This window comes from Crocodylus siamensis, chromosome 3 (assembly GCF_052110815.1).
Source record: "Crocodylus siamensis isolate JL-2025a chromosome 3, ASM5211081v1, whole genome shotgun sequence".
In the NCBI taxonomy this organism is placed as follows: Eukaryota; Metazoa; Chordata; order Crocodylia; family Crocodylidae; genus Crocodylus; species Crocodylus siamensis.
The window spans coordinates 16,763,957-16,788,864 of NC_143397.1; the positions used below are offsets into that span (position 1 = coordinate 16,763,957).

The window sequence follows — 24,908 nt, forward strand, 5'->3', positions numbered from 1 at the left end:
TTTAAGCATTTCATATAAGTAACATTAAATACAAGGTTTGGTGGCCCCAGCTCACGGGGAGGGCTGGAGAGGACTCTGGGCAATGCTTCGACTTTGGTCTGGTCATTAGAAAACTTTGCTAGGAAGCAGGACCTAGAACTCGGGTGCTCAGTTCACTGGACAAGTGCTCTTGAGCTGAAATGGAGGCAGAGGTGGCTCTTCTTCCTCTGGTGCCATTACAGCTAGTACACTTGTAGGGCAGTCCTGCTTTTCTACAGTCAGAAACTGAATCCCAGATTGTGTGCAGGACCCAAAAATTGCATTTAGATGGCTAGGTAGTGCTACTTAAGTCCATGAAGGGTAAAGAGGATCTGGTTTTAACTACAAATAACTAACTAATATTTAGGCCAAAGCTGCAGAGAGAAGAGCAAAATCTGAATGACCTAAAATTGAGGCCAGTGAAGTCCATGTGTCTTACAGACTTTGGTAAAGAGCCACCTAAACTGAAACAGTGTGGTTTAGATTGAGGTGTTCAATGCGGCGCTGTGTCTACTTTTAGAATCACAAGTAAAGTTCAGAATTTGGGAAGGTGATGATAATAAGGAAAAGCCATTTCCGACTAACTATGACTTCAGCCTTCCTCGTTCTGCAAAAATATTATATTGTAGCATGATCTTCTAAGAGCAGTTGAGGGAGGCCACATTTCTTGAGGCAGTTAAAACTGAACGGGACAAAGCAGTATAAAATGTACTGTATGGAATAGTTCTGTATTGCCAAAGGGAACGGCTAGGTAACTTAAGAGCTATTTTCTGTCTCTGTCATTTTGGGAAGAACAAAATATCTGCCTGCAAACTTTCCAAAAGTTCAAAAGACTATAAAGAGCAGAAAAGTGAGTTGATAAAGATCTCAAGACTTAAATAACTTCTTATTGTACCTCCAGGAGCTGCTACAACTCTTGTAGGATGTCACTTTTCTTCATATCCTGAACCCTCACAATAGTCATAGCTTCTTCAGTACTGGGAGCTCAGTGGCTTCTGCTGGGAAAACACGCACTGATAATACGCCCTCTCCCCTAGGAGAGAAGCCAGAGGTGAAAAGTTCTGGACCTGTCCGCTTTACCCTCCTTATCCACTCTCTGCTAGAGTGATAGGCAATACTGGGCTAGATAGACCCATGGTCTGACCAGTAAATGACAGTTCTTACATCTTTCAAGAAGGTGTGACATCTGTCTGCCTTCACTTGCCAGCATAAAGGATACGCTTCAGCCCCATTCCCTTGTATATCTGCCTTTACTTCTCTTTACTGAAATACCCAGTAATTTCACTACATCCTTATGCCCCCTGCCCCTTTTAAACAAAGCAAAATCAAGATGGCATTACTTTATGAAGGTTGAACCAACCCGTTAAATTGACCATTGCAAGAATCTGTCAAAACCAGATGACTAGATTGCAGATGGATTGTGTAATACAGTACTCACCAGTGGTATTGATAGCATGCTAAATATCTTACGTGTGGCTTTTAAACAAGTAATCTCAGGTGCTGGTACAGGTAGATCTTTAGTCTGATTCAGTTAGGCAACTGTGTTCTTAAGCTGCTTCAAAACACTCCATTAGATCACAGGAGGTTGTTCTCAATAAGCTATTAATCAGTGAATACGTTCAGCCCGTGAAAAGTATGAGAAGTAAGTTAAGATCATCTTCAAGTACAATTACAACTGAAAATAACAAGTATGCACAGAATCTGGGGAGCTTAGGTGGGGACGTTAAGCAAAGCACAATTAAATTCAGGCTAATGGAGAATGAGTCAATAAGCCATTAAAGTGCTTCTGTATGTCACTGCACTATTCTCTCGAGACTCTCTTCCGCTTCACTCTGTGTCTCCCATCTGGGTGTTGCTCATTATCTGCAACCTAGGTTTTCATCTTTTGCCTGCTAGGCATTTAGCTGGATTTGTTGTGGGGGATGCGTGGTGATAGGAGAGAGAAATGCTGCTTCCAGCTTTTTAATGGCATCCTACAGGAAATAACAGAGGTGAAAGTGAAATCACTTTTCATTTGTAAACAGTGTTTCTGGTTCGGGCTTTTTTTAGCACCTTTATGCCAGCTGAGTTCCCTTTACTACAGCCTGTTACAAAAACAAAAAAATGCAGTCAACAACTGCAGTTACTGTAGTACCAGGGCAAATGAGGTGAAATGAAAAGGCTCTCATTGGGCTTTCTTTGTACTTATTTGTCTACAGCTTCAGGAAATAGCATCCTACCTCCTGCAAGACTTATCCTATGGTACAATAATTGGTTTGATTCACAGAGACAAAAAGCAATTCTTCTGTAGGGGACCAAACATCCTGTCCAAAGGTCTAATGCTAATGAATTGTCAGCCAGGGTTTTGCTTATTATTTGCCTCACCCAAGTTGCTGGTGTCTGCATAACAAAAGGCAACCCAGCAAAAAGCATACCATAAAAAATTCAAGATGGACCAGTATATTGGTAAAGCCCACAAATGATGCATACTGCCACTACCTGTATATGTATAATTGTGTAGTCAAAGAGAAGGAAGGTTTAATTTTTAATTATAATACCAAAGAATATTTAATATTTAATAACAGCAGTGTTTACTATTGTGCCAATTCAAGTTTTTTATAAACAGTTACAAATGAACGCTCTTGACTTATGTGAGAGGTAGCTAGCGCAAGTAAATGTTGTTCATGTTATTGGTTGTGGAACATGGCCATAGAGACAGCCCAGGCAAGTAAATAGGACAGCCGAGGTAGAATTCAAGAGCATCTGGCTCTCAAGTCTTGTGATTGTATTGGGCAGCTGCCACTTCAGCGGATAAGAGGCACAGGTTCAGATCCTGATTGGCTTATTGAGTTAATGCAGTGCTTGCTGCTTGTCCTGGATCCAGCTTTCAGCACAGTCCATACTTTCCACACACACCGCCCCCCCCCCGGGACGAGAACAGAGATGTGCCCCGTTTTGTAAATAAGGGACAGATTCTTTTGCAGTCTCAATAGGAGAACTCTGAAGAGTGAGATTGGTGTGGTAACCTCAGATGCTGAGACTAATTCTTGATGATATTAAAATCAGTATTAAAAGAAAAAGATGGACAGAGCATTTTTTCTGGTAACCGTTTTCTCTGGTCTGACTGATTTTTCATTCATTGTTGATGACCTTCTTTTATGCACTCTGATTCATTTTGCCGCACTTGGAATATAAGAACATCAACGATTTCTGTAAATAAACAATGTACCAGAGCTACATCACTGAATATATTTTTTTAAAATGATACCATTACTATAGCAATTTTGTAGTTATGGCTGGAATGACGCATTCATTATAACCCCCTATTTACAGTTGTTTATATCTTTCTCGGGAAAATGAGTTTGGGGGCTGAAATTTCCCATGTCTAGTTCCAGCTCAGAGAAATTCAGTATTTTAAATTCAAAGTGACAAAAATCTGTTCTTTTATTATTATTATTATTATCCAAAAGGGAAGGGAGGGGGGGCAAATGTTCCTGTTTTAAATAAAAATTCTTTGAGATATATATTTTTAATATTCAAAATAGCCAAAACCCAACTGATTGAAGCTTGAACAAAGGATCCTCCTTCTACTATTTGACTACAGTTAGTCAACTGTGTTGGGTGCTGTACAGCTGCATTGTTAGAAAACATCCACGGTCCATACAGATTGCAGTCTAATGCTTTTGCCTTGCTCTAAAAAAATGCTTTTGGAATAATGAAGTTCCAGACATTACAAAGCAGCAGTGTGTGCATGTGAGGTAATTATGGGCAGACTCTATGGGGCTTGTTTTAAGTGAAGCACATGAGATATTTGAGGGCATTCACAGTAAACTCCTGCATGTGAATTTGGAGATCCTCAAAAATGCCAAATCACAAAATCTCTATCCCAGAATAGTCCCCTCTATTAATGTTCCATTTCCCCATCCTTGAAAGAAATTCTCCTGACTCATGAAAGTGGTTGTAGAGTTTTACTCACTATAAAGACTGATGGCAGATGCTGGAAGAACTTCAGATCATGTCCTGGGGACACTGAAGCCAGAGAAGTTTGCCATTGGCTTTGTAGGGTTCAATGGTGTGCCCTAAATGTGATTTTAATTTTTGATAAATATTTGTTCCAAAAGTCCTCCTCTTGCATGCAAAATCCTCATTGACTTACCGTGTTTTTCAGACCATAAGACGCACTTTTTCCCCCCCAAAAGTGGGGGGAAAACGAGGGTGCGTCTTATGGTCCGAAGGTGTGTGTCCCGGGGAGACGGGGCGGAGCTTGCCCGTGGAGGCGGCGGAGCCCGAGCAGGACATCCACCGCTTGTTTACACCGGAAGCCGGCGCCCGTGCCGGTAGCCGGGAGCCGGCGATAAAAATGGCCGGCCGGAACAGACGGGGCAGGAGTCCGAAGGAGGGACTCGCTGCCGCGGAGACTGAGGCTCCAGGAGGGGTGCGTCTTATGGTCCGAAAAATACGGTAAATGGTTGTTACGTATACTGTCAAACTGCTATATCTGGCCTGGAATGCATAAAGAATATTTAAAAGGCAATCGGGACTTGTCGTAGAGATGATATCTTTTATTAGACCAACAAAATTTTTGCCAAAAAAAAAAAAATCTTTAATTGCAAGCTTTTGGGCACAAACACCCTTCATCAGGCATTGGAGAAAAGATTGTAAAAGTTCTCCTGGGTAAACATGGTTAATAGAACATGCTGGCTGGTAAGGTACTGGTTAACAGAGCTTTTATTGTCATTTGCATAATCACAGATCTTCAGAGGAGGTGACAGCCTCCATACCAGCCATGAACTGGCTGCCCAGAGGAGTTTTCCATCTTTTGACTCTGTGAAATCCTATGAAATGTGAACTTTCAGTTCTTCCCAACTGTCTTTTCTCCAATGCCTGATGAAGAGTGTTTGTGCCTGAAAGCTTGCAATTAAAGAATATTTTTTTGTTGCAAAGATCTTTTTGGTTTAATAAAAGATATCATCTCTACTATGAGTCCCGATTGCCTTTTCCTCTAGACCAATACAGCTCCAACCTGGATACCTGACATAAAGAATACATAGATTCTTTAAGTGAGGGAAATTCCTTAACTGACTCAGTCTCTTCTTCCTGTTAAATACCTCTGCTAAACTTTTCAGATTGCCATTTTGTTCAGCAGTTTATAAAAGAAAAGCTAGTACAGCAAGCAAATAAGACAGGATGCAAATCCCACTGAGGTTAATCAACGATTTTCCATTGACTTCAATGAGCTTTGAATCAGGCCATAATGACTTAGCAGATGTATAAATGTATCCTGGGGTGAATTATTTATGGGGGTTCAATAAGGAGCTGTGATTGCTCAGCACCTTTAAGATCAGACTGCTGTTGTTTTGATGCCTAAATGGGCACATACGTTTGAAAAATTTTGGTCTGTGTCTGTGTGTGCCTCATTTGTCATGCCTGTAAGCTTGCCCTAATGATACATATCCACATTTGGAAAATGCTGAGAGATCCAGAGAGGAAAAGTGCTATATAAATGTTCAGTTATATTGTTCCAAAATAAACAAAAACAACCCTGTACCATCCCCAAACGTTCAGTGTACATAATGTGAACCTATGAAACTTTTTAGGTAACTGTAAAAGGGAGTTGCATACTTCTCTTTTAAAGTAAGTGTACACATGTAATAAAGCATGTAGAAGTGGCTGGATCCAGACATGCAGGCACATGTGGTTCGTAGCACTGAAAGCCTCTTTACAGTACCACAAACTGCACAAGTCATACAGTAATCAGTGCTCGGTGCTCCTAATCTGCAGCGCTGAGGCAAAATTTGCTACCAGGGTTTCCCAGTAGCAAAAAACCAAACCAAACCAAAACAAAGAAGGAAACAAATAAAACGTGGGAAAAAAGCATTGCAAACCATGCCAAAGTGGTGAGCTCTGGAACAAATGCACAGATGGGTGTGCCTCCATGCACTGGGGAGCCCCTATGCTGAGGCACCCTATGGCTGCTTGCTCCCCAGTCTCGAGGCAGGGAGCGGCTGGCTGGGACATGGAGTGCCAAAGCATGGGAGATAAGCAGTATGAGGAGATGGGCGCTGCCTGCTTCCCCATTTCCACATGCCACTCCCAGACTGGCGGTCTCTGAGAGCCACTCTAATTAAAGCACCCACAGCATCACGCGCATTCAGTGCCCCACAGTTCAAAATGGGGGCAGGGGTACTTTAACTAAAGCTCATTCAATGAGCTTTAGTTAAAGCATCCCTGCTGCCGTTTTGAAATGTGGGTATGCTGAACACACGTGATGCAGAGGCTGCTGGCGCATGCTAATTAGCATGCTCCAGCAGACTCGATTAATCAAGTCTGCTCTAATGCATGCTAATTAGCACGTGTCAGAGCAGAGGTCCATCATGTGTATAGGTGCCCAGTATAATTACACAGGTAGGTGGTCATCCTGATGTTCCCCCCACCACAATTTGACCCAAAATCTATGAGGCCAGTAGAATCCTTTTGGTTTGGTCACTACCATTTGACCTGTCCAGCCTCTTGCCACCAGTTAAAACTGCAAATACTTCTTTCAGCATCATTGAAACAATGACTTCCCACCCCATCACCCCAGTCCCCAAAGAAGGTGGTCCTATAAAGAGAAAACATATTGTAATACATATGCATAAGGAGGCAATGTTAGTGTTGCTGTGGGATATGCCACTCTGCATTTCTTTGTTTATGTGTGCTAAAAAAATACTCTTTAATGTATTTTTAAAGAAGTATAGCATATGCTGTCTCTGTTTATGGAATGCATGGGCTCTGCAGAACACTGCAGGAAAAGATTATGCACTTTTTGGTTGCTGTTTCTAAAATGCAGATGGATCAGAAATGATATTCTCCCTGAAGAGGAACTTCACCATTTTCCTTCTGTTTCTGGAAGGAGTTTTTCCTCCAATTGCACATCAGCTGGTGCAAAAATGACCTATCCTGCTGAGCCCCAAGCCCTTCCACTGGAGCAAACACCAGTTTTTCCTCTCACTTGCCCCCACTTATTTATCTGCTTAAGCATATGCTGTCAGTGAGACACCTTATGCCTAGCTCAAAGGGCTTGGCAAATGGCCTCATCTGGAACTAACACCAGTGCCACCTCATGGATCAGCTAGCAGCTGATGCTAGAGGAATAAGACCTGGCACCCAGCCCTGCACCGTGGGGTCTTAACGTGTCAATGCTTCAATGCGTTTATCTCTTGAGGCCTAAATGCATAGCAGCCGCATCTGAGGTAGTTGGTTCCTCTGCTTTGTAGCATAAGCCCAAAGAAATTCTTTTGTTCCACAAATTGAGTCTCATAAGCAAATGTCACTTCATTTTTAAAGGTTTATTATGTAAGGGGAAAAATGTTCTTACATTTCAATCTTGACTGTTTTTTCCTAGAAAACGTGCTACACATAGTGCGGGTAAAAGGAAGGGCAGCCAGAAAGATCTGAGACCCCCAGACCTCTGGATACACCACGAAGAGATGGAAATGAAGAACATTGAAAAACCTTCAGGGTCTGACCCCTCAGGAAGAGACTCACCAATGCAGAGCTGTCAAGACATCACTCCAGTCAGCCATAGCCAGTCTGAAACCCAGATGGGCAGCAAGAGTGCCTCGCAGTCTGGTAATGTCAGCATCATTGTGTGCATTGAGGTGTTCCAGCCATAAACATACCCTAGGGGGGGTTTTGCCCCCTTCACACACCTGTGGTGCTCCATAGATTGATTCATGGATGGTTAGGGGTTGGAAGGGACCATCAGGTCCAATCCCCCAGCACTAGGCAGGAAAAGACAACGGGGGTCAAGTGACCCCAGCAAGGTGACTGTCCAGTCTCCTTTTGAAGATTTCCAGGATAGGTGACTGCACCACCTCTGGAGGGAGTTTATTCCACAGTCTGGACACCCTGACTGCAAAAGAGGGTTTCCTAGAATTGAGCTTGAATCGGTCTTCCAGGACTTTGTAACCATTGCTTCTGGTCTTCCTCAGGGGTGTCCTGGTGAACAGCTGGTCATCAAGTTCTTGATGTATTCCCTTAATGTAGCAGTGAGTTGCTGCCAAGTCCCTCTCAGCCTTCTCTTCCGTAAGAATCCCAAGTCCCTCAGCCCCTCCTCATATGGCTTGTCTTGCAAGTCCCTGATCATATGGGTGGCTCTTCTCTGGACCCTCTCTAGTTTTTCCACATCCTTGTTGTAGTGTGGTACCTAAAACTGGATGCAGTACTCCAGCTGTGGTCTCATCAGTGTGGAGTACAGTGGGAGTATCATTTCTTTAGTTTTGTATGAGATGCAATGGTTGATGCATACCAGTGTGTTGTTTGCTCTGCTGGCCACAGCGTCGCACTTCCGGCTCATGTTCATGTGATGGTCCATCACTAACCCTAGGTCCCTTTCAGCCATGGTGCAAGTTAAATTGTCGCCCCCCAAGCCTGTAGGTATGTTGGGGATTGTTTGCCCCCAGATGGAGCACCTTAAACTTCTTAGTATTAAACTTATTCTGGTTCTGGTCTGCCCAACTCTTCAGCCTGTCCAGGTCTGCCTGTATCTGCAACCTATCTTCTGGCATGACTGTGCTCCCCCATAACTTGGTGTCATTTGCAAACTTGGACAGCGAGCTTTTCACCCCCATATCCAAATCATTGATAAAGATGTTGAAAAGCACCGGTTCAATCACGGACCCCCGAAGGATACCACTGGCCTCTTCTCACCAGGATGACGCATATTCATTCGTGAGACTTCTCTGGGTTCTACCATGAAGCCAGTTTTCCACCCACTGAACTGTTGAGCAGTTAAGCTCACAATCTTCCAATTTTTCCACAAGGATATAATGGGATACTAAATCCAAAAGCCTTTTGGAAATCTAGGTGTATAATGTTTACCTTCTCTCCCATATCCAGGTGGTGAGAGACCTGTTCATAGAAGGAGATGAGATTGATAAAACAAGACCTGCCCACAATGCCATTCTGGCTGCCGTTCAGAATCTTACCCTCATTGACCGTATCGCACATAGATTCCTTAATGAGTTTTTTCCCAGATTTTCCCTGGGATGGAGGTTAGGCTGATTGGCCTGTAGTTGTCTGGGTCCTCTCTCTTCCCCTTCCTGAAGATGGGCACAATGTTGGCCCTCTTCCAATCCTCAGGGATCTCCTGTGTGCCACAATTTCTGAAGGAGTTTTGCCATAATGACTTCAGCCAGTTCCATCAGCACTCTTGGGTGAAGTCCATCTGGTCCTGCTGACTTATAAATGTCTAACTTTTCTAGTTGGTTTTGCACCACCTCAGCATCCACTGTGGGAAGGCTATCATTCCCACCATGCCCCTGTGATCCTTATCTCACTTGTCTTTCCCCTAGGTCCGGTGAAATACTGAAGCAAAGTGGGCATTCAGGAGATAATTTTTTTCCTGAGTGTCCATTCCTATCTGTCCTGAGGTGTTAAGCAGGGGTCCCACATTTCCATTTGTTTTTCTTCCACTCCCTACATACCTAAAGGAGGGCTTCTTATTGTCCTTGACTCCCTTGGCTAACTTAAACTCAGTTGCCACCTTAGCTTTCCTAATTATTTCTCTACAAGTGCGAACCACTGTTATATAGTCCTCTTCGTGGGCTGTCCTTAGCTTCCACTGCGTGTATGCCTCTTTTGTCTTTTTGAAGAAGACTGCAATGTCTCTGTTGAGCCAAGAGGGCTTGTCATCCCTTCTGCTACCTTTCCTCTTCATGGGAACATTTTTCTTTTGTGCTTTGAGGATCGTGTCCTTGAGAAAGGACCACTCTTTGTGTGCTCCATTCACCTTCTATCCCTGCTCCCACAACACGTCCCCTACTATGCCCTGAGCCTGTCGAAGTCAGCATTTCTGAAGTCCAGGACTTCAGTCCCACTAGTTGATTTGTCAGCCTTGCGGTGGACAGTGAACCTAATGAGCTCATGGCTGCCATCACCCAGGCTACCCTCAATGTTCAAGCCACACAACAGATCATCTCCTTTGGCCAAGACCAAGTCTAGGAGAGTGGTCAGAAATACTCCTCGATTGCAGTTAGGACGCTGCATGACCGATCCAACCTAGCTGAGCTTTCCTCCCAATCTGTGTCCAGGTAAATGAAGTCATCCATGGCAACCAAGTCTCTTGCATGCATGGGCTCTGTCAGTTCTTGAAAGAAGTCCAGATCCAGCTCCTCCCCTTGATTCAGCAGCCTGTAGTAAACACCCATAGTTAGGTCTTTCTCACCTTACCTCCCCTCCACCTGAAGCTTGACCCCAGAGGGTTTCAAGCTGCTTATCTTTGGAGCCAATGTCAGCCTCCAGAGAGATGTACTGATCCCAAACAGAGAGCTGCCTCTCTGCCTTGTCTCCCTGCTCGGTCCCTTCTGTGAAGGGTGTAGTCCTCTGTGGCTATGCTTCAGTCATGCAAGGAGCCCCACCAGGTCTTTGTGGTCCCTACCAGGTCATCTTGCCCAGCAGAGAGCAGGAGGGCTACCTCCTCCTGCTTGTTTCCCATGCTCCTGGCATTGGTGTACAGGCGGCTGAGGCCCCCCCACTGACACCCTTGATTTCTTGAGATGCCGTGGGAAAACCATTCTGTTGACATTTTCAAAAACAGTTTATCTTAGTGTCCTCCACGTGGGAGCTTTCCTGTGTGCCAGTCCCCAAGCATACTCCACTTGGAGTTTCCCTACCCCACATCAAAGTCAGTTTAAAGCCCTTGCTAGTACATCAGCCATTCTGGCTGAGAACAGGGACTTACCTCTCTATGTGACGTGAATACCATCTTGCCCCATAAGGCAGTTCTGAAATGCATAAATCCTGGCCCTATGGGAAGAATCTGATTTAGCCTTTCAACTGATGTGTCAAAGGGAGAAAAAGAGACTCCTAATAGCTCTTATACAGGGGATTACCACCATCCCAATTGTTGTGCTCTCAGACATAAGGACTTGGGGAGTCTAGAGTCTGTCCAGCACAAGAAACAGGCCAGGTCTGCAGAATCAAGCCAGCATAGCAAACAAATGCACGCTGCACCCTGTCAAAGGGGATTGCAATGGCTGCTGCAATACACAGATCACTAGCACTATATATTCTGGGCACGTCGCTTTGAGGAATTCCCATGCCACTGAGGCCCTCTGCTAGTACTGGCTCTGATTATCAGATACAATAAAGCTCTGGCAGCACTGCTAATTCCAAGTATTTAAAAAAACGAAGTGTCAAGTCACTCTACGCCAAAGTGAGATTGGCTTAAATAGTCAAGAGATTTAAAAATAACCCTTTAGAGCTGGCATGAGGGCTAACATGAGAGCTGGGATTCTCAGGTGATAATCTGATTTCAGCAGCTGGAATTCCAACAAAAGCCCCAAACATCACAGTAGTATTGCTGGAGTTGGCAAATGGCAACATGCTGTAGTCGTTGTGGCAGGTACCATTACCTTGAGATAAAATCATGGCTGGTTTATATGGATAGCTTTCAGTGAAATTTGAGCAATACCTATCTATGCTCAAGGTGCAAACCTGTTAGAAAAGGAAAATCTGTAGTACCTGTAATCTGTCAACAGGATACATTTTGTACGCAGTTTTCGCTTACCAGTTGGTTTAAAAAATCAGAGTGGATTTGTTTTTTGTTTTTTTAAAGAAATCAAATATTAAGCAACTCAAGTCATCAGAAGTGATATTTCATAATTTCCCAACCTGACCTGCTGCTTGGATCAGTTTATAACTAGAAGAAAATGCAACATTTGATTTCTACAACTTTTTAATACAGTACAATCTCAGAACTTCTGCTGAAAACCAGATGTTACTTCATTTGAATTCTGCTTTAAGAAAATAAGGGACATGAAAAGGGACAAAGGAAAAATAAAGTGGAAAAAAAAGAGGAAGTATGGAACAGTGGGAGTTTTGTAACTAAGGTCACAATTTGGTCCAAGGAGATCCTGAAAGAAGTTAGAGAGAGAAGGAAAGAAATTCTAATGAGAAAAATTCAGTTTAATGGCAGTCTAGGATTCCTTTTTCCTTCTTTGTATATTCATATAGCACAGGTTTTTCTTTAAAGAAACTTTTTTTTGTTTTTAGTTTCTTCCTTTACAGAAGAAAAACAATATATAAGTTGAAACTATAAATATATTTGGCATGAGTTTACAATGACTGCATCGCTCATGAGTGACAGAGCCAAGTGACTCTAGAAAACTGCATAAGTTTTTCAATAATGCAGATGCCTTGGTAATATATAAATGATAAATAATTTGACTTAGTGTGTCACTCCACCTCTGAATGGAAAGGCTTTGGAGTAAAAAAATGGCAGAGCTAATAAATTTTCAGACCTCTAAAATGATCAAAAATATTTTTCTCATCCATTACTGACGTGATTTTAGGGTCTGATAATTTATCAAAAGTTTTTTAATTTGTATGGATTACCATGTAGTAAATTCCAGCTTCATTTTGGAAGGCATCATAAAAATACGTTGCAAGAAAGTCTCTGGCACAAAGAATTGTGCTTCATAAACAAAGCAGTGAGTAATATAAGCTGATTATGGAAGATGACTCAAAGTCTGTTAAGTTTAGGGCTTTGATCAGGATGCTGATAAGCAGCGAACCACAGCATAGCAGCTTCCTGACCAAAAGAACTAGATCAGAGGTTTTCAGATTGTGGTCCGCGAGCTCCATTCAGGTGGTCTGCAGAAAGGTGACCTAAGGCTAAAGCTGACAAACATTTCACCCGACTTCCCAGGACTTTGCTCAAAAAAACAGACACATCTATCACATTAGAAAGGTAAGACTACTGATATTAAAATATGAGTTATGTGCTTTGGTTTGTAGAACAAAACAAAAGTTTATTAAGTGGTCTGCCGAGACCCTCAGCTATTTTCAAATGGTCCACAAAAAAAAAAAAAGTTTGAGAACCACTAGACTAGATAAAAATACATGATGAACAGTGGGACCAGAACTAAATGCCTGTGTATTATTTGGAATGAGGAACTACCAAACCGTTTTAGTTCTGGCTGTTGGTAAGTGGTGCAGGGCAGATTTCATTCTGAAACTCAGATCAAGATAATTTGAAGAAAATGGGAGAAAGGCAAGTTCCAACCTTAAAAAAAACTGGTGTTTGAGCTGCTCAGGTTAAATATGCGGATACCAAATGAAGCTATTTCTATGGCAAATGAAGCATACCAAATGAAGCATATTTATTTCTATGGTGATGGTATACTTATTTTCTCTTATAGCTATTTATGTAACATTAATATGTTATGCATATGATGTGATCCAGGAACCCATTGTGCCATTTGAAAAAGATGCCTTTATTATAAAAGGCAGTTAACCTAGAGTCTTATGTAATCTCAACTGATAAAGTAGGTTTCTGTCTACAAAAGTTTGCTTGTTTGGACCAGTTAGTCCCAAAGATACGACCCTGATCTGCCTTCTGCTTAGTATATTAAACATATCTGCTTTAGTACTAGAACATTGATATTTCAGCACTTTAATAATTTGCCTTATTATTTAGCTGCTGAGACAATCATTTTAACTGTCTGCTATTTACTAAATGGATTCAAAGTATGTCTGAAGAGTGGGCACCAGAATACTAGTTTAAGACCCTAACTTAATGCATCTGAGTTTGTAAATTGTAGCTATGAAACCTTGAAAGGTAAGAGAAGTCAGTAACAAGTTATATCAAAGGAAAGGAAAAGTGTAATTTGTATCAAATGACTTTGTTATGACTCCCTGCAGAAATGAGAGTTAAACTATGATGTGATTAGAAAAGAAGAAATGCTCATTTAAAATTGGCTGTTAGAAAATGAAGAGCAATCATTTTACTCTGCAAAGGTGTTCAGAATATTCTGTGGAGCTGTGCATTGATGATGCCATATAAATGGATAGTTTTAAAGTGGAAGTCTGAAGATTTTTGTACGGCATATGACAAAGTGGGGAGCAGTTTGATCAATAGGGTTTACCAAAGGTTGCCACAACCATTATGTTGCCTTTTGTAGGTCCAGATACAGAGGAGGTGGGAAGTAGTATGTCCACGTTAGAGCGTTCGCTTGCTGCCCGCAGAGCCACTCGTGCCAAACTCATGATTCCAATGGATTCACAACCAAGCAACCCTCGTAAGTGCTGCATCCCTCTTTCTCAAACTGCCGTAGGTGAGAATAACTGCTCAGATACAGCATCTTCTATTGGAGGCTCTCAAAGCCTTATAAACTTTAAGTAAGACTTCTAACACAGTACTAGTAATTAACATTGACTACATTTTAGAGAAGGCTTGCCAAACTTTCATGCTCAGTCAGTGACAGAATTCAAGAGTTTTAGCACTCAGGCCTCTACGTTAGTTAAGTCTTTGGACTGGGTCTCATAAGCCTTCAGGTTTTTTTCTGTTTCTGACATTGGACTGTTCACTCCACCATCCTAGACCTCTGTTTCTCTATCTTTAGAAATGGTAACAATGAAACTGGCCTTTTTTTAAAAAATGCCTTGAAAGGTATTGATGAAAAACAGCACTTAACAAATAGTTATTATTATTTACCACTAACGGAAAAAAAATCCTTTCAAATGTCTTCCATTAATGTCCTCCTTTGTACATGGGGGTTGGGTTGGGTTGGCCACACAACCTAAAAATAGAGGCTATTTTTCATAAGATGATCATTTCTGTTACTACTTGTAAAATGTAGCCTCTGGGAAATCCAAAGGTTGGTTTACTTACTGCACAGAACTTTTCACAGATCCATAATTTTTCCTTTTCCACATCTGGACAAAAATAAGTGACAAAGGAAAAAAAAACCCCCAATAACTTAGTTGGCAAGATGATAATCTCAGATGTGGGTGACAGTTCAAGTCCCTTATTGAGAAGAAGCAAAACTTTGAAACTGTCTCTCTGTTCTCAGATGATCAGCTAGGCCACTAGTCTATTGGCAATTCTGGGGTGAGTGGGTATCTACTGTTATGGACCTAAGAAAAATGCAATTAAAGTTTTGTAGAAATTGGGTGTTTCTGTGCAGGTTGGGGCTTCAATGAATTTGCAATCTTCAGCTAAAAAACATTTTGTCAGAGCAGATCCTTACCCCTCTGCAAAATAATTTTGCATGTATGGCTGCATATGGACATTCAGGGAGGTTAGGGGGAGATTGGATCACATAAAAAATAGCTACCCAAACTAACATAGTTCATCCAGATGCAGGCATTACACTAGTGAGGTGGATGTATGTGCAAACTGTACAGAAGTTCAGGACAGTTAGATCAGTCTAATAGTGGCTGACCCAATCTAAGTTAAGTATACCAATGAGGTACTCTAACTTAGCTCATGTCTAACTTAGCAAGACCAATCTAATCGAAATTCCATACAGTTCCCAGCACAAGGCTGGAAAAGCTGAGCCCTGGAGCTGTGCTTTTTCTACCCCTGCCCTGCCACTGGGCTGTCATTAGCCCCCCAGCCCATCCTCTCCATCCCCAGATGGACAACTCCCCCACCAATCAAACTCACCAATCCACAAGCAGATCCCTGTGCCAGTTTTACAAGCATTTGCCAGCGCTGGGAGCTGAGGAAGTAAATTGAAGTGGGGGAGGGACGGGAGGCATGGCGGGTAGGTTCCATGGTGGGGCTGTTGTCAGGGGTGGGGAGAAGTTGAGGGTTAGCCACTAGTCCCAAAGGGTGGGGAAAGAGCTTCCCATCACCCCAAGCCCCTCATCCCGTGAATCCTGCAAACACCCTCGATTCTGCCAAACCCTCCCAGATCCCAGCAACCCCCTGCCCTCCCCCCTGCCCTTGATTGTGCTTCCCTGGTTTCCCTAGTAGACTCTGCCTGATCCCTGATCCCCCCCACCCCATGGACCCCACCTGCCCCTCTGATCCCCTGTCACCCCCATAGATTCCCTGATCCCCCCTGAGCCTGCTTGCCTTTCTAACCCCCCATTAGCACCCCCCCAAATCCTCCCAACTCTCCCCCGTTAGCCCTCCCTATCCTGATTTACCTTAGATTAGTAGCTATTTTTAATGCAACCTAACCTCCCCTTAACTTCCATGAATGTATGCACACATCCTATATATCTGTTTATTGGTATTACGGAAGAACTATTAACATACTGGCTGCGTCTACATGAGCGGCGTACTGCAGAATTGGTACTGCGCAGTCATTTAGGACTTGCTTAACCAAGTATTAAATGACTGTGCAGTAACTGGTGTTACTGTGCAGTACTGTCCTCGCATGGTTATTTTTAGATGCTACTGCATAGTAGCAACAAGATACCGTGCAGTAGCTTGTTGCTGCTGCACAGTGGTGTCATCATCACGGTTCATGCCTTGAGACACTACATTGCCGTAGCAACGAGCTACAGCACCATAGCATCTCATGTAGATGTGTCTACTGCGGGTTTTCATCAATATTTTGAATAAAAATTAAGCTAGCTCTGTTTAACTCAAATAAGCAGGGTGGGAGGAATTTAGTTAATTTAGATTTTCAGAAGCCTGACATTGTGAAAAGCCTTAGGCCTCTCAGCAGAATTCTGGTCAGCACATCTTTTTACTGCATTTTGGATAATTATTTTTGTAGAAAAAGAATCCTTTTTAGCTGCTTCTTCTCATTCCTGCACGAGCTCACTGTGACCATAATATGTCTCTATTACCTAAAAATATTTTCTTTGATGGTATGTGTGGAAAATCTATTGAACTCCACACAGCTGGTGGGAAATCTTTTTATTAAGACAATTATGTTATCACATAAACCAGATCAGTTATAATTGGACAATGTGGACTTGATCATCCTCGGTGCTGTTCATTTGTTTCATGGTCTTTAGTATACTATAGGCTACAGGGCATTGTACTTGTATTCATTACTGTGATTTTCATCATAAATTCCAACATGGAAATATTTATCTTTTGAAAGGATCTAATCCTTGGGCTATTAAAAATGTATTCATTCTAAAAAAGTAACTTATCTCTCATACTAGTAGAAATCTATTATTCCTTGAACCAGCAAAGTATTTAAGCAGCTACTTAAAATTAAGCACATAAGAGGTCCCGTTCTTATCAATAAAACAAATCATGCATGTCAATGTAAGCACAGTTAAGTGCTTTACTGCATTCAGACAAGTCATTGTTAGGAATGTTCTCCTCTGTATGGTTCAATATACTGGGTGACATCAGGAATATTAATTATGGAAGATTTGGTAGCCACATTCTGATCTAATTTACTTAAGTGTAAATCCAGAGTCATATCATGAAAGGTAATGGGTCTGATAATCCTATCACACATAGATTGAGGCCGAGGTCTACAGTTACTTCTAATTTAGTTACTATTAATTTGCCCTAGTTAAATGGAGATATAACTAAAGATGGTGGAATGATATAAACATTGTAAATACTGTCAGAATCAAACGCAATGTAATTATGATACAATAACACTGTAAGGACCCCTCCACATGTTACATTCATGCCACAGTTAACAGGTCACAATAGGTTGAGTGTTCTTCCATTGATACATGTGCACCCAATTTAAGGCTCCTTATCATGGCAAACAAGGTACACAAAAGTTCCATGTGTAATGTAGAACATTTTTTTGGCTGGTTTGAATGGTGCCTTAAATTAAATGCGTGGCACATCCGGGGCTGTTCCAGTGCCTGAGCCAACAATCAACTCATTGTCAGCCTCAGCCCTGAGACAGCCTGGGGTCTTGAACCCTCCCTGGTGCCATTATGAGACCTGGGCTGATAATGGTTTCCTCTCCCTTCTCCTGCTGCTGTCTCCCCCCGTGTTTTTTATTCAGCATTGAAAGACGTAGTAAAAAAGCAGTTGCGTTGATGGATGTGGTGGGGAAAACTCCAGTGCCCAGTCACAGTACTGGCCTGCCTTCCTGTCTTGGGCACTCTGCCTGGTCTCTCCTGCAATGCCTTTGTTGTAAAGTAAAATGGTGGTAGCGTAAGTGGGAAGCTGCCCACTTTAAGACTCCAGTGTTTAGGGTTATACACATGACTGCAACCTTTCCTGCTGGCTACCTGCTCCCAACTCTCAAGGTGGCAGACACCAAAGGTGCTCTGCCACCCACCTTCCCCCTTAAAATGGTTACTAGGGGAGGATCTCCCTGCCACTCAGAAAGCAGGCTCACTCATAGCCTGCAACATCCCTTAAGTGGTGAGCACCCCGATGGTGCTCCACCATATACCTTCCACCTTAAAATGACTACTCAGGGGTGTTTCCTGGTCAGCTTCCTTGCAGGCATTTCTCACTAAGTGGTGAGCATCCCAGTTGTGCTATGCTACAATGGAAAAAAGGAAAGTAAGTAATTTTTCCAGTGTAAAGCATACATATTTTCAAATGTCAAGTGGCAAAATAGGACTCTTGCTTTTCTCAAAAAGTACAGAAAAATCCATTTTTGTACTCTTGAAGATCCAATGTACTGTTAAATGAAACTGTGGTTTGAAGGGGAAAGAGCAAAACACTGATGATGCTGCAAGTGAGATTTTTCAGTGACATCATCATTATTTAAGTATCACTATGACAGTAATTTAAGAGGCCCCTTCAAGCCTATCCATAGAGAGGCACTAAACTTGATAAAGGTAATTGAAAGAGGCTTCAGAGGGGCTCGAGAGATTACAAACTGATGGCATTAAAGTTGCAGAATCAGTGAAATTTGGCTTGATTATTTCCAACAAAGAACTGGAGTCAAGGACTTGAAAATTGGGGTCAGTAAGGGACTGAATCTTTCCATCACATAGCCAGTGCAATTGATCCTAAATATACAGGTCATAGTGTCAGCTGGGAACCAGAAGAAGAAACTGATATATGGCTGACAATACATAATTTTTGAGTGCCTTCCATCTTGCCTAACCTTTAAAATTGACGGTACATATTTCTTAGCACATACTTATATTTTTGAAGAAAGCTGCATTACAGCTTGTTGTTTCCAAATTATGACAAATTACAGCTATAACATCATGAAAAACAAAACATTTGAATTCAGAACGTTGTCAATTCGTAATAAAGCTGCACTCCCATCCTGCTTTCTCAGTTTTAATAAAACACATTTTTCATATGTTCCAATTGGTTTCAGCATAATGTGCTGGGTGTAGGAAAAGCATATAACTTGGCAAAAGTTGGGGAGAGCCACATTCTTGTTTTCATGACAGCTTGCAATCTTTTCACTTCTAATTATATTAACTTCTTCTGTTTGAAGAACAAATATTCTCACATAGTAAATCACATTAAATGTTTTTTTCACTATTTTTCCAGTAGTTTGTAGAAAATGACAGCAACCTTGCTTTAGAGGAGCACTGATGATGACTTTTTTGCTTTGGCAACGTCTGGGTATTTTATGTTCCTGAGCAGAGCTTTGAAATTTCTAGCTCACAATTTCAGCAAACTTTGCCTGGATTTTACAATTTTACTAGATGTAATAAAAGTTTTTAGATACAGAACTGAAGTGTTTAGGGAGCTCCATAATTTAGTGATGGAATTTCTGCTTTCAAACCCTTAACGCATCAGTCAGAGATATAAATCCAATTGTTGACAGGTTGTGTCAGAACAGATTTCTTGTCATATTTGGTCACATTGCACAGATTTATTGAAAATGCTTAATGTTGCCTTTCCCCAGTTTCGCTACGTGGGTATAATATTACAGTGAATGCTCTGCTTTTTAAAAAAAGAAATAAAGAAAAGAGAACTAGTAATTCCTGCACTTTGACGAAAAATGAAAGGAACAAGTTAAAAATGTGTTTTGTTTTTTTTTTAAAAATAAGACTCAATAAAAGGATTGCTTTTGCAATTTGATAACAGCTTGGAAAGAAATGTAAAAAATTCCTCCTACTGATAAGAACAACTCTTCAAGTAATAAGAATTTTATTTTAAGGGTGGAAAAAATGAACCCAGAGATTTTGAAAACTTGGAAGACTATGGTTGTTATTTCTTAATAAAAGCTTTGTGTATGATGTGGCAACTGTTTCTACAGTTGTTAATTTTCTCTGGAAATGCTGCAATACAAGCATATAGTTCAGTGTTTAAAGCAATGAGCACTGGCCCCTTGGGTCTAACACCGTCTTCTTGACTAACCTTGGGCAAATATCCCAGTTTACCACTCTGTTTAATAGATGTAATAAGGGTTAGAAAAATGTAAATATCTATGTTAAAGTTTACAACATTGTTTGTACATCATGTGTAAAAGTTGCTGTTTAAGCCCAAAATTATCAGCCTTGAACCAAATCCTGAATGCTTTGCTTAGTTCTTACTCAGTGTTTAAACAGGCCAGTTTTATCAATCAGATTTGGAGTCTCTTGATAACACTGAGGGTTTGGATGGTGGTGATGATTTTACACTGGTAATTCCTGAACTATTCAGAACTAGGACAGACTGAAAATATTCCACAAGAAAATCAGATTTCAGCAAATGTTTAGATTAGTTACAAACCAGAGGTTTATAAGATTTGGAGAAACCTTAAAGTTCTTGTGTGCTTAATAAGCAGGAATCCTAGTTTTCTCTGACTTAAAAAGAACTCCAATTTTCGGTTAAAAAAAGGACCCCCAAATCCACATTTTTCCATGTTTTAAATGAACCATCATTAATATATAGCCATATATATTAAATAGAACTAACCCCAAATCCACATTTTTCCATGTTTTAAATGAACCATATGTATTATATATTAATATATATGGCTATATATTAATGATGATTTATTTAAAACATGGAAAAATGTGGATTTGGGGTTACTTCTATTTAACCGAAAATTGAGGATTTTTTTAAATCAGAGAAAACCAGGATCCCTGTTAATAAGTTAGTTATCTGTTATTTCTATTTACATTATTATGGTTAAATGTATCAAGTGAGTGAGGAATTATAACCAGTTCCCAACATCAGGTACAGTGGTGGAAATCACAGATAACATGATTAGAGTCACTGACATCACTTTCTGGAAATTGCCTCATTATATTCCTTTTAAATATTGACCAGCTCATTTTTGACTGCCTAACCTGAATCCAGAAGTAAGAACCTGCCATTTACGAGTTGTTTAATTTCACACACAAGTATCTTTTTGCACATGCAAATATCCTATTCACACGGACAATGCATGGTTCTCTATATATAGATTTGTGTGTATGTGTGAAAAGAGTACATACATTTTAATGACTAAAATGTATGCACCCAGCTTTGTAAATATGACCATTTGTGATTTTTCTGCAGAACCTATCTTTTGTTTTGAACTTCCACAAGCACCCACAGAATTGTAAAGGATCTTTAATTTGCACTCTTTTTTTCTTTATAGCTGTTGTCAGTGCCATTCCAGTGCCAACATTAGAAAGTGCCCAGTACCCAGGAATCCTACCATCTCCAACATGCGGATACCCACATCCACAGTTCACTCTTCGACCTGTGCCATTCCCAACGCTCTCTGTTGACCGGACCTTCGGAACAGGCAGAAGTTAGTAGAGTACTTTTTTTCTTTTCTTTCAATATTTATCTCTGACAAAATGCTTTGAAAATGAAATCACGCGGCACCTCTTGGCTCTGTTTCTCTAATTTTTTTCTGACATAAGCCAGTGATAAACAGAGGGGAAAAAGGTGTACTTGTATTTTGCAGGATAATTGTGAGGTCCAATAAGAATACATACTACCTGTGAACCCTTGTACACAGGTTTTTTCCCACATTGTCTCAATCTGTCTCCTTTAAGTAATATGATGGGTGTCAATTTATGGCATTACTATTACAGGTAACAGGTCAAAAATCTCAAAATTGCTCCATGCGCTATTCAAAGTTAAATACGGTAGAGGATGCCACATAACAATTGAACCCTTCTGACCTCTTAGTACTAAATTACAGCAGGGAGCACTAAACTACAGCTCACACAATGAGCAGATCAGCGACAGTTGTTTAGTTTTATTAATTGATATATTTTACTTAAGTGTAATTTCAGTACCTTCATTACTGTCATAATGAAAGCACTCATTTTTGAGAATGTGACTGTGCTCCTGGGTGCCTGGCGTAGTTCAAGCAAACCAGTTTTCAACATATCCTAGCTGTCAGTAGATTGAATTTGGAGATGCCTAACAGAAGAAGGTTTCTCTTAAATATTTATTAAATTTAATTAATGAACCTTAAAGATCAGCAGCAGAATGATTCATGTCAGGCTCTGCAGCTCCACCTGGTGTGTTAAAACATTCATTATCCAAAAACACCTGTGAATTACACGGCAAATTGCCTGAAAGTACCAATGAATTGTAGCAACACCTGGTAGGAAGGATGCTCAAGATACATAATTTGGAGAGTTGACATGTATGTGACATGTACAAGTGACAGATTTTTTTGTCCACAACGGGACAATATGCCATGATCAAACTAAAAAAAACTTCAGTGGTGGTCTAAGTCGCCATGCTCTGGGACAGTTTGACATGACAAAAACTCATACACATGTACATGGTGACACCGTTATGCTAGCCAAATGGGAATTTTTCATCACGTTTCATCACGTGTACATGGGCAAATCGTCATGTGTACAAGTGCTTAGTAAGACTAATTCCTTCTTCTCAGATTGAACTAATATGCAACAGTAGAACAATACCTTGTGAATGGGATTCTCAGAAGCACTTAGTTGATGGTGTGCTTTTGTTCCCCCAGTAATGCAATGAAAATGACTTTTCAAAATCCTACCTTGCAATCTGTATTTTAAACCCAGGTATCTTAATTTTTTACTAACATTTCTTTTCCAGCAGAAAATATCTGATAATGCATATCAGGTGACACTCCTTAAACTGCAGGATCCTCTGTGTTAATTAAGCCCTTTTTTTTGTAGGTGAAGGATTAAAGCGTTGTGGTAAAGAAATCTTTAGTTCATGCCATTCAGACTAAAAATACTGAGTACAGCCAAGACAGACTTGTGTCAGTGCTGCTTTGTAGAGCTTGCAAGTTGTTGGATCTTATCTGGATGGTCTTTACAAAATCCCCAAAGAGTTTTGAGCCATTTGAGTTTTGCAAAAACAGCATGTGTTAAGAAGGGAGGAGAGAGAATCAGACCAAAACAGCATCAGCAGTGCACCTAACATACCCAGTGTTAGGCACTGCACAAGTTTACCCAGATATGTCCAATTAATTTCACTGAACACCGAAGAAATATTTTTGGTTGATGTATCATTTTACTAACGTTCCCCATCCACTGACCATTTAGCCTCTTCTCTGATATTTGGCATCTCCAATCATCCTTTGCTGTCTTCCTTTTCCAGATCCCCCCAGTCTCTTACTTTATTTTAAACTACCTTCCTGTGACAGTTTCCAGAAAGATGGAGCTTTCCAGGAAAACTATAACATGTAACGTCCATTGTGTCCTTTAGAGAAGTAGAACTGAGTTTTGTTTCTTCGCATGCCTAAGTGAAGGTTTTCCAGCCTCACTTTCACCTCTTATTTTCTAAGCATCTCTCACTATTCTAACATAATAATGACTGCTTTTGTAAGCTAATTATAATGGAGGAATCATATTATCTTATAATTCTCTTTTAAAGTTATTCTATTCTATATCCAATATGACTTACTGACAGATTAATGGCAATCAGTTATACCCACTTTTCATATTTCCTGCTGCTCACCCATGGAGATGTCAAAATGAGTGATTTTTCCTCCTCTTCCTTGATTTTTGCTTTTAATCAGTTTGGTCATGAAGACTAGCAACAGCAGTTCTAATCAAGGGCTCAAAACGGAGTACAGGCTCAGATATTCTCACCATCATTGATGTAATTTCCTCTTTCTGAGGTTAGATGGTGATTGTCTTTTAAGTCCTAGCTAGTGTGGCCACTTCTTGGTTCAGACTCATGGCTGCTTTTGCCTGGTTGTTTCCATATACATTTCAAAATGATCATAAATTCAGCAGAGAAACACAGGAACACAAGACAGAAGACACAAGGTAAACATTTAATGGCACCGTTCAACTTGTGCTGTAGATAGCTAGCTGGAAGGAAGACATTTGGAAATTGGAATATCTGGTCATGTTCCTGTAGAGTTTTTAAAAAAAAAAGAACGAGGTATTGCACCTCTGATAAGCACTTTGTAAGTGTCCACAGGGGCAGCAGGGAGTGTGGATAATGGGGAGGGATTATACCAGTCATAAATTGTCAGTACCGCAAGTAAGTGTGGACCTTGTCACAGTAGACAGATCTTTCACTTTTACAGAGCAAAGTAGGACTGAGGCAAATTTATCACTAGATAAATTGGTACAAACACAACACGCCAGCAGTGACATCAAAGAAAGCACCATTAGTTCTGCACATCCATCAGGGATGGAAATTCAACGGTGTATACCACAAAAAGAACCTGGGTGGACAAAGCTTGTTTAAGTATCAATCCATCATAAGGCACAAACTGTTTTTATTCACCACTCGCTTGCTCACACACATGCATGCATACTTCTTGCCAGCCCACTCATCTTCTCAGTTTGTATACAGCCCACTGATCATATTTTCAAAGTAACGGCACTTAAAAGCTCTCTTGAGAGTCCCCCAAAAAGGTACGTGCAGAAATTTATGGCAGGATAACAATTTCAGGGAAGAATGTGTGGCATGTGAACATCTGATTGTTAATACGCAGGAGTTTTCCAGGAAAGGGTCAATAAAAATCAGATTTAGGGATGGGGCATTCAAACAAGGAAGATGAAGATGGGGCTCACAGTGTATCTGCTATTGCAGTAACTGCCTGTGTGCACATTCAAACTCTCAGCATATGAAAACTAATCCATAGTAGCTTACCTCAGTAAGAGATGGAAAAGCTTAATTTTTCGATTAATCTTTGGTAATGTCAGATCCTCAATAAATTTAGATAGCTGCAGTTTTAGGTCTTCAAGGAAATTCTCTATTGAACAATTAGGTTTCAGGGGATGTTTGGATACCAGTGTATTTCAGATAATTCAGGTTTGACTAATTAGGGCTCTATGGCATTTCAGAAATTGTCTAATATTGCCACACTGAAACCATGATGAGCTTGAAATTTTTTTTT

At 40.9% G+C, this 24,908-nt stretch overlaps 1 protein-coding gene across 2 annotated transcripts in view; it reads left to right on the forward strand.

The window, feature by feature from the left end:
• The window catches only part of DCC (DCC netrin 1 receptor), a 1,013,322-nt gene that overhangs the window by 938,287 nt on the left and 50,127 nt on the right, over positions 1-24,908 (forward strand). For both annotated transcript variants that reach the window (XM_090037801.1, XM_090037802.1), the window contains exons 24-26: positions 7,382-7,608; positions 13,944-14,060; positions 21,198-21,353. In XM_090037801.1, the coding sequence (XP_089893927.1) occupies positions 7,382-7,608; positions 13,944-14,060; positions 21,198-21,353 (500 nt within the window). The remainder of the gene's footprint in view (positions 1-7,381; positions 7,609-13,943; positions 14,061-21,197; positions 21,354-24,908) is intronic.